This window comes from Loxodonta africana, chromosome 5 (assembly GCF_030014295.1).
Source record: "Loxodonta africana isolate mLoxAfr1 chromosome 5, mLoxAfr1.hap2, whole genome shotgun sequence".
Lineage (NCBI taxonomy): Eukaryota > Metazoa > Chordata > Mammalia > Proboscidea > Elephantidae > Loxodonta > Loxodonta africana.
This window is the reverse complement of record NC_087346.1, coordinates 155,952,795-155,962,666: the sequence shown is the minus strand read 5'-3', so window position 1 is coordinate 155,962,666 and position 9,872 is coordinate 155,952,795. Positions and strand designations below refer to the sequence as shown.

General features: G+C 50.9%; 1 protein-coding gene across 4 annotated transcripts in view; it reads left to right on the top strand.

Annotated features, from left to right (window-relative positions):
- Nucleotides 1–28: 28 nt before the first annotated feature.
- The window catches only part of GAK (cyclin G associated kinase), a 122,713-nt gene continuing 112,869 nt past the window's right edge, over nucleotides 29–9,872 (top strand). For 3 of the 4 annotated variants that reach the window (XM_064286101.1, XM_064286100.1, XM_064286099.1), the window contains exon 1: nucleotides 29–294. In XM_064286101.1, the coding sequence (XP_064142171.1) occupies nucleotides 150–294 (145 nt within the window). In that variant the 5' untranslated portion in view covers nucleotides 29–149. The remainder of the gene's footprint in view (nucleotides 295–9,872) is intronic. The other variant, XM_064286102.1, reaches the window with a different exon arrangement.

Sequence of the window (9,872 nt, the reverse complement as noted above, 5' to 3'; positions counted from 1 at the left end):
ACGCGACGCGTTCTCCCGCGCTCCTACGTCACAGTGCCGGGGCGGAAGACTGTGGAGTTCCAGGCCGGCGGTTGCTAAGAGGACCTGGACTGAGCAGGAGCCTGAGCCTAGCAACTCGGGCTCCTCCGGGTTGCGCTTTCGCCGCTGTCATGTCGCTGCTACAGTCAGCACTCGACTTCTTGGCGGGCCCAGGCTCCCTGGGCAGTGCTGCCGGCCGCGACCAGAATGACTTCGTGGGGCAGACGGTGGAACTGGGCGAGCTGCGGCTGCGGGTGCGGCGGGTCTTGGCGGAGGGTGAGGCCCGGGGTCATCGGCGGGGTCTCGGGGATGGAGGCCCCCTTCTAGGGCAAGGGGCTGGGCGTGGAGGGTCGTCGCCGGCAGGGTCTTCACTGGGAGAGGCGTGGGACGGGGTGGGTCCGGGAGTCACCGCCGGGGCGCGGGTCCTGGCGCCGGGAGGGTGTTGCGCCCGGAGGCGTGGGTCCGGGCCGGCCTCGGAAAGTCGCGCCCGGGGGGCGTGGGTCGAGGCTTAGGGATGATAGCCGCCCCCGGGGGTCATAGGTCTAGGCCGACCCGGTGGGGACGGTCGTCGTCGGGGATGTGAATGGGTCGAGGTCGGCCTACGGAAATCACATCGGGGTCGTGGGTCGGTCCGTCCTGGAGAGGGTCTCCTCTGGGGTCATAGGTCGGGTGAGTCTGGGAAAGTCACCACTAGAGGCCTGAGTCAAGGCTTGCGAGGAGGGGGTCATCGCCCTAGCGTCCTAGGTCTGAGCCAGCCTGGTAAGAGGGTCACCGCCTCCATGGTTGGCCGGCCTAGGGAAGCCACCGCCAGTGGTGTGGGTCAGGCCACCTCCAGGTGACTGCAGGTGTAGAGGTGGGATCTTGGGTTGGATATTTCGTTGCCAGAGATATGGGGTCAGGGTGGGGCAAGGTAGTCTTAACTGAACGTGTGGGACTGACCTGGAGCTGGAGGGTCCTCCTCAGGGCCTGGGAGCCAAGCTGTGACAGCAGGGGGAAGATGGGGGGCAGGCAGGGAGCTTGGGGCAGAGGCCACAGTGGATCGGTGGGGCTGGAATCTGGAGGTGAGAAGTATGGCTAGACCATACATTACTTCACATCTAGTCCATGGTTTGATGGTGTGGGGGCCAAGGACTCCACTTCTGGACATCAGGGGCTGGCTGTTCCGAATTCTCAGGCACTTCAAAGTTGATTACGGCCGCTGATGAGCCTGTCACCCTCCTGGGTGTTCAGAGAGGGTAGACAGTGCCGTGCCCCTTTATCCCAGGGTTTCTCCTTACAACCTGAGTGTTCCTCTTGCTCCTGGGCATTTTATTTGTCCATGGTTGCATGTGAATGACAGGAAGCAGAGTCAGGGGTTATAAGCTGGACAGCACCTCGCAGGTTGGACAGGACAGTCCACTTAGGTATTTTCAGCACAATCTTTAGTCAGTTGTGTTTCTGCATGCTATTTTTAGCTTCCTGAATGTCTTCTGCCTTTCTCACACAGAACTTATCATTGCATCAGTGCTGTCCTGTTCACTGTTCTCGATTTTGCTTGCATTTTGTCTAGGGGTGCTCACAGGAGTGTACTGGTTTCACGTGTTGTGAAGTTTACCAGCTAAACACAATTGACTTTGGTGCAGGTGCTAAAACACAGTGTCAACCTGCTGTACTAGCACCAGGAGAGGGGGTGAAGCCACACGTAGACTAAGCCCTCATCCGGTCCTCTGTGGGGCTAGAGGCTCTCATGGCAGGAAACCTGGCTGATTGTTCTGATGTCACCATTCCAAAACTGGTGATAGCATCCCCAGATATTTTCCCCCACTGTGATCAGAAAACACATCTCGGGAATGATTTGGTGAGAAAATCTCTGCTACTGTTCTGCAGTGAGCTCTTCTCTCACGTCTGCTAGGCCAGCAAGAGTTTCCCCAGACTGATTCAGTTATTCTGAAAAGACGAGGCAAGTATCTTGGTTCTTTAAGAAGTTCTTAAGCGTACAGGACGTGGTTTCTGCTCTTGCGGAACTTAAGGTAAGACACATGCTCCAGGGACTGAGGAATGACCCGAGGCATAGAAAGAGCCATGGGAGCGGTGCAGACAGCACACGGGATCCAAGAGTGATGGCAGAGGCATCCGGTAAGGAGCCCAGCAGACAGCAGGTGCGCTTGCCCTGCAAGCCTTGAAGGGTGGATGTGCCCAGATGGGAGGGAGGGAGGCTGCACCCCTGCCTGGTGCAGGGGCAGGGGAGAGAGTGGAAATTGCAGATGAGAGGTGGACAGTTGTCCCTTCTGGCAGGAGGCAAAGGCTAGGTAAAGAAGGAAGCTTCGCCCATCACTTAACACCCAGGAAGAAGACCCAGGAAATGTGGCCAGAGGCTGTGGTCATGCTTGCAAGGCCTTTCTCTTAGCTGTCTAGGCAAGTCGGGAAATAAAAATAACCAGTGCAGTTATGAGCCAGAGTTCCTCCTTTTAAGCTTAATAGGTGACTCGTAGCCTTCAAAGTATTTTGAAGCCTCTTTCAGAGATGAAACAGGATGAGAAACCTGCGTAAGTATTTCACATACAAATGCTTCCATGTTTGCCTGGACAGCAACCTCCAACTGTCTTTGTGAAGGTGGGGAAGGTCCTGCATGCAGACCTCTCGCAGCCACATGGTTAAAAATGCAGAACTTTTCTGGCCTTGGAAAGATAACCCAGTGCGGATCCCCCTTGTCCTGGAGTGCTCACAGTGGGCTGGGAGAGTATTCTGCTGTCAAACACACTTATGTATCTTAGCTGAACGAGTGATCAGTCTTGCTGTGGAATGCTTAGTGTCTGTGGGTGACCCAGGTGTCAGTTCATGTCAGGTTTGCCCACCAAATGACTTTAGGTTCGCTCCGGTTTTGTTGTCACATGAGTCAGGAAAAAACCTTGCTTTCTGTAGCTCCTTGGATTTTGGACCTGCTCTGGGCAGTTAAGGAGCCCTGGGAGCACAGTGCTCGGCCGCTAACCGAAAGGTCAGCAGTTTGAACTCAACAGCTGCTCTGAAAGAGAAAAACATGGCAGTCTGCTTCCGTAAAGATAACAGCCTTGGAAACCCTATGGTGCAGTTCTTTTCTGTCCTGTGAAGTCACTATGAGTCAGAATAAACTCAAGAGGCAACAGGTTTGGTTTTTCCGCTTTGCTGGGCACTTGGGTAGAGCCGTAGAACCTCATAGCTTTGTAATCTTTTCACAATTTGTTGTAAGTCTTCATTGCCTTGAAAAAAGCAAATTCCTGGGAGTGCCTGAGGTGCCGGAGTTGCCCAATCCAAATGGATTCTAGAAACCTCAGAGATGTGTTTTGTATTCCCTTGTTTAGATCCCGCAGCTATTGCTTCCTCCTGCCAGGAAGGGTAACTGGGAACGGTGACTACCGCAGAGGGAAGGATTTGCCTCAGGAAGGCTGAATCCATTCTCTTCAGTATGGTTGACTATTTTTCCCTGGATTTACTGTTGTGGAGATTAATGGAGTAAATGTATGGAGTAGCACTTTATTGCATGAGAACAGTGCTGTATGCAACTGTTAATTTACTGTAACTAACTTCATTGTATTTGGTTAGATGTCAGCCAAAAACCACTTGCTTTAAACTTTTGTGTGCCGTGTAAGATATTAATCAAAGTAATATATGATTAGGCGTGGCACATGATATCAGTTCAGTCAAGGACAATTTCCTTTGAACGTTGTGTGTCACGTAAGGCATTAGTGGTGCAGGAGGACACTAGACATGCGCGTTGTGGCTCCACTCTGGGATTTGTCTTTTCTGTCAAATTGAGAGCTGAGCTGTGCCAGGCCCCTTCATCACAATCCTAGTCTCTTGACCCAGGTGCCTCCTGGGCTCCCCTTTCGGAGGGCTCCTTCCTTGGCTCTATGGCTCCTGAAAGCTTCCAGGGCCTAGGTCAGAGTGTTTAAATTTGGTGACAGGGCAGGGAATGTCTGATGTTGACTGACAACTGCAGAATTGTGTGGTACAGTCAGGCCTCTTGGTTGCAAGGTTCAGAAACCACTGAGGCTAGCTCAGTGGAAGGAGTGGAACTTATGATGGGTCGCGATATCCTCGACCAATAGCGACAAAACAGTATGTTTCATGGATATACAAGTGGCTCCTCAGAGGTCTGTAGCACAGTAACCAGGTAGTGCACCCTTCTTTCCGCACAGGAAGTGTGACTGAGACCCAAGTCGCCGGGACTCGGCAGTGCTGTCATCTGACCGTGTCTTCTCTCTTGTCTTGGTGGGTTCATTGTCCTCATTTCTTTGCACCAGTCCCTGGACCCAAAGCCCTGAAGTGCAAGGATGGCTCTAACCCAGAGAGGGCTGCTGAGCAGGTGTCCCTGGCTGCTGACTGGAAGGGGCCAAAGGCCTAGTGACCTGCTTTTGAAAAATCCGCCATCGAAAACCCTGTGGAGCACAGTTCTGCTCGAACTCACTTGGGGTCGCTACGGGTTGGAGTTGACTTGGTGGCAACTGGTAGACACCACAGAGCGCTCATAACCTGGGTCTTTGCTGCAGGGTTTTGGGGTTTGATCAGCTGGTTCAAAGCCACAGGACTAGGTGTGTCTTGTCCCACGGCCAGTGTGGCTCTATCAGATGATCTGTGCTCTCTCTTAGCTCTCCTCATACAACGCTTCCCCTTCCAAGTTGGTGGCCTTACATTAGCCCTTTATGCCCCGTGACACCTCCTGAGTGTGAAACAGCAGTCACCGCCACATCAACATCTAGTAAGCCCTTTGCCAGGGACGGTCCCTAGCGCTTGATGTAGACTGTTTAATCCTGACAGTGGCCCTAGAAGGCAGGTACTATAATTATCCCCATTTTACAGGGGAGGAAACCGAGATTCGAGGCCGTTAGCAACTTGTCAAAACCATCAGCCAGTGGGTGGTAGAGCAGGGGTTTGGAGCCCGCGGGAAAGCTGGCCTTGGCCTCTGGCACCAGTGCTGCGACCTGGCCTTCCTATCACCTGTGGCTCACTCTCCAGGCTTCTGGGTCCCGGCTGTCTCCTTGACTCCCGGGTGGTGGGGACAAGGGAGCTAAATCGATACTTGACACCCTTGAGTGTTTCTTGTCTGGCAGGGATTATACTTTCATTTTCCCTTTATTATGGGACCCTTTCTTCTTTACTTAGACCTTGCTGTTTGTGGGGCCTGGGCAGATCTTTCACCTGCTAGTGTCACAGCCTGGATTCACCTGTCCTTATCCAGACACGATGGTCAGGAGTGAGAGGCCGGGAACACAGACTGCCCAGGCCAGGCCTCCCTGCTCTGGCCCTGCTCCTTGCTCTCCATGTGGGGGGCCTGTCATGAGGTGGGGTCCTGTCTTAGTCATGTAGTGGTGCTATAATAAAAGTCCCGCAGATGGATACCTTTAACAGACAAGTTTATTTTTCACAGCTTAGGAGGCTGGAGGAAGGTCCTAGTCTCTTTAGCTTCTTACTTCCTGAGTCCTTGGAGATCTTATGTGTCTTGGCATCAGCCTCACCCCATCTCTCCTCCGCTCTTGTTTAATCTCTTTTACATCTCAAAAGGGATTGATTCAAGACACACCCCATGCTAGTCCTGCCTCATTAACATAACAAGGACAATCCACTCCCAGACCTACAGGCATCAAGGTTAGGATTTACAACAGTACCTTTGAGGGACTTAATTCAGTCCATAACAGGGCCCTGGCAGTCACCTGTTGCCACTGTCCACACTGTCAGTCGCACCCAGTTAGCACTGGCTTCTCAGCTCTGCTGGACTTGCTGCCACCTGAGATTCCTTGTTCATTTGTGGCCAGTCCCCAGGCTCTGGAATGTGCTCCCCCTGAGGGTGGGGGTCATGCTGCACTTGTCAGTGCTGTTTCCAGCTCCTGCAGCATGCCTGGTGCTGAGTAATATTTGGTGGGCTTGGAAGGAGTGGTATTTATCCTCATTATAGGAAAGGAAGCACCGAAGAGCTGTTTTCATAGAGCTGGTGGTGAGGGGAATTTAGCTAATGGACATTTCTTAGGGTGGCCGCCGGGATTTAGTCCTTCACTGTGCTCAGTCACAGGTCAACTGTGAGGGGATGGGGTGGGAGCTGCTGTAACTAGTCCCCTTTGCCATCTCTGAGTCATTTCTCAGGTTCTTGTGAAGACCTTTTCTTAACTCATAGACCTGAGTTTTCTTAAGCTAAATATCAGGTAGTGGTAATATCCATGATCACCACCCGTCTGTCAGTTTGTCATACTGCCATGGATTGAATTATGTCCCCCTAAAAATGTGTGTATCAACTTGGTTAGGCCATGATTCCCAGTAGAATTAGGGTGGGATTGTAACACTACCCTTACCCAGGTCACATCCCTGATCCAATGTAAAGGGGGTTTCCATGGGGTGTGGCCTGCACCACCTTTTATCTCTCAAGAAATAAAAGGAAAGGGAAGGAAGCAGAGAGTTGGAGACCTCATACCACCAGGAAGGCAGCACCAGGAGCAGAGCGCGTTCTTTAGACATGGGGTCCCCACGCCTGAGAAGCTCCTCGACCATGGGAAGATTGAGGATGAGGACCTTCCTCCAGAGCTGAGAAAGAGAGAAAGCCTTCTGCTGGAGCTGACACCCTGAATTTGGACTTCTAGACAACTTTACTGTGAGAAACTTTCCTTCATTGAAGCCGTCCACAGCACTAGATGACTAGGACACATACCGTGGTGGCTGGCGTGTTGTTATGGTGCTAGGAGCTACACTACCAGTATTTCAAATGCCAGCAAGGTCACCCATGGTGGCACGTTTCAGCAGAGCTTCCAGACTAAGACTAGGAAGAGAGGTCAGGCATTATACTTCTGAAAATTAACCAGTGAAAACCCTGTGGATCACGGCACGATATTGTCTGATAAAATGCTGGAAGATGAGCCCCCTAGATTGGAAGTCACTCAAAATACACAGTGGCCACAGCAATGGACTTAAGTATACCAACCATTCTGAGGATGGCGTAGGACTAGGCAACATTTTGTTTTGTTGTTGTGCATGGGCTTACCATGAGTAAGAGTTGACTCAATGACAACTAAGAGGAGATGAAGAAAAAAAAAGAGGAGACATCTAAGATTAAATCAGAATTGTCCGGCAGTCATGTATCTCATGTTTCGCTTTTTAACAAATGGCGATAATTGTAACACGGCCAGCTGTGGCATTGTTTGTGAGAGCAGAAGGTGGGATGTGACCTAAATGCCCACCAGCAGCACGGTGAATACATGAATTATGGTCGTTCAGACATTCAGCCAAATGATATTCTGCTGCCAGGCCCTGTCCCTGAGACCCTGCAGTGGCAGGCAGACACCCTTACCCTGCCCTTGGGGGACTTGCATCTGGTGAGGGGTGGCGTCCTGCACCCACAATGCCCAGGACCATCCATACAGTGTGTCCCAGGCTGGAGAGAGCCTAGAGTAGGTGAAGGCAGAAGAAGGGAGTTGTGGTGCATTTTGGTTACTTTACTTCATTTGCTTAAAAAGGAGCAAGCCCCAGCCAGGCTGCTGCCCTGGAGCTGCCGGTGCGGCTCTAGGGAGGCCCAGATTGGAGCCAGGGGCGAGGTCGCTCTGGTTTTCACCCTGAGCACTGCCGTGTTTGACAAGCATGCGTCCTTTTGTCATTTCTGTCCATTGATAACCTGCGCAGACCCCTTAGTGGACAGCGGATGAGCGAGGTCAGGAAAGGCTGCCCGGCTCCTCTACCTTGTCTCCTCATCGTCCCTCTCCCCAGGGACGCCACTTGGTGTCTGCAACAGGAGTGGGCTACGTGTGCGTTCCACATCAGACCAATGGTGTTTTGCTTCAGATGAGTGTTTCTTAAAAACAATGCTGAGTCAGTAGAAAACTAGGACCGTCGGGTACTGCCGTTTGTGCCACATCTGGTGTGCACTTGCGTGTTTTCCCCCGCCCCCGCCACTACCACAACCCCTCTGTCTAGGACCGTCTGGGGTGGGGGCGGGAGCACTGCTAGGATGCTGTACACGAGGGGCATAGCATTGCCAGTTCCCCCACGTCCGTCCTCGGCAGTGTGCCCTACCATCCCCCGGGATTTGGGCTAAAATAATGAGTAAAAAGTAGTATCTGGTTAATTTGAAGGAGCCCTGGCGGGGCAATGGTTGAGCACTTTGCTGCTGAGAGGTTGATGCTCAAACCCACCCAGCGGCTCTGCAAGAGAAAGACCTGGTGAACGGCTCCTGTGAAGATTAAACCTAGGAAAACCCCATGGGGGCAGTTCTCCTCTGTCACGTGGGGTCGCCATGACTGGGAATCGACTCCACGGCGCCCAACAATAGCTGTGTTGGCTTGCGTTTCTCCGACGGTGAGTTTGCACCTTTTTGGACACTCACTAGCCACACAGGGGCCCCTTCTGCGACTACGCTTCCACAGCCTATGCATTTTTTTTCTTTAATTGAAGAACTTTAACTGAGGTATTGATACGGAGTAAAACACACAGAATTTAAGTGCCTTGGCAAATGCGTACACTGTAGCTGAATGAAGCCCTGGTGCGTAGTGGTTAAGAGCTACGGCTGCTAACCAGAAAGTCGGCAGTTCAAATCCACCAGGTGCCCCTTGGAAACCCTATGGGGCAGTCCTGCTCTGTCCTGTAGGGTCGCTATCAGTCAGAATCGGCACAACTGCAACGGGTTTGGTTTTGGTTGTACTTAAAACAAGTATCAAGTTATAGAACACCCAAGTCACCCCAGAAAGTGCCCTAGTGCTCCATCCCAGTCAAGCCTTCCCTTTCCCTCCCCCGACGAGGCAACCATTTACTCTGATTTTTTGTTCACCACATTTTTTTGTTCAAATATACGTATATGTATATACACACACGTATACATGTACGTATATACCAGAATACCAAAAAGATGTTCACCTGTGTTTTGTTGACTATGCAAAGGCATTCTACTGTGTGGAACATAAAAAAACTATGGACAACATAATGAGAATTCCAGAACACTTAATTGTGCTCATGAGGAACTTGTACATAGATCAAGAGACAGCCATTTGGACAGAACAAGGGGATACTCCATGGTTTAAAGTAAGGAAAGGTGTGCGTCTGGGTTGTATCCTTTCGCCATACTTATTCAATCTGTATGCTGAGCAGATAATCTGAGAAACTGGACTATATGAAGAAAAAGGGGGCATCAGGATTGGAGGAAGACTCATTAACAACCTGCATTATGCAGATGACACACCTCGTTTGCTGAGAGTAAGGAGGACCTGAAGCACTTCCTGATTGAGGTCAAAGACCACAGCCTTCAGTATGTATTATACCTCAATGTAAAGAAAATGAAAATCCTCACAATTGGACCAGTAAGCAACATCATGATAAACAGGGAAAGGATTGAAGTTGTCAAGGATCTCCTTTTTCTTGAATCCACAGTCAACACCCATGGAAGCAGCAGTCAAGAAATCAAATGACACATTGCTGTAAAAGACCTCTTTAAAGTGTTGAAGGGCAGAGATGCCACCTTGAAGACTAAGGTGTGCCTGGCCTAAGCCATGGTGTTCTCAATTGCCTCATATGCATGTGAAAGCTGGACAGTGAATAAGGAAGACCGAAGAAGAATTGACGCCTTTGAATTGTGGTGTTGGAGAAGAATATTGAATATACCATGGACTGCCAAAAGAATGAACAAATCTGTCTAGGAAGAAGTATAAGAATGCTCCTTAGAAGCAAGGATGGCGAGACTACATCTCACATACTTTGGACATGTTATCAGGAGGGATCAGCCCCTGGAGAAGGACATCATTCTTGGTAGAGGATCAGAGAAAAGATAGAAGACCCTCAACGAGATGGATTGACACAGTGGCTGCAACAATGGGCTCAAGCATAAAAATGATTGTGAGGATGGTGCAGGGCCGGGCAGTTTTTCATTCTGT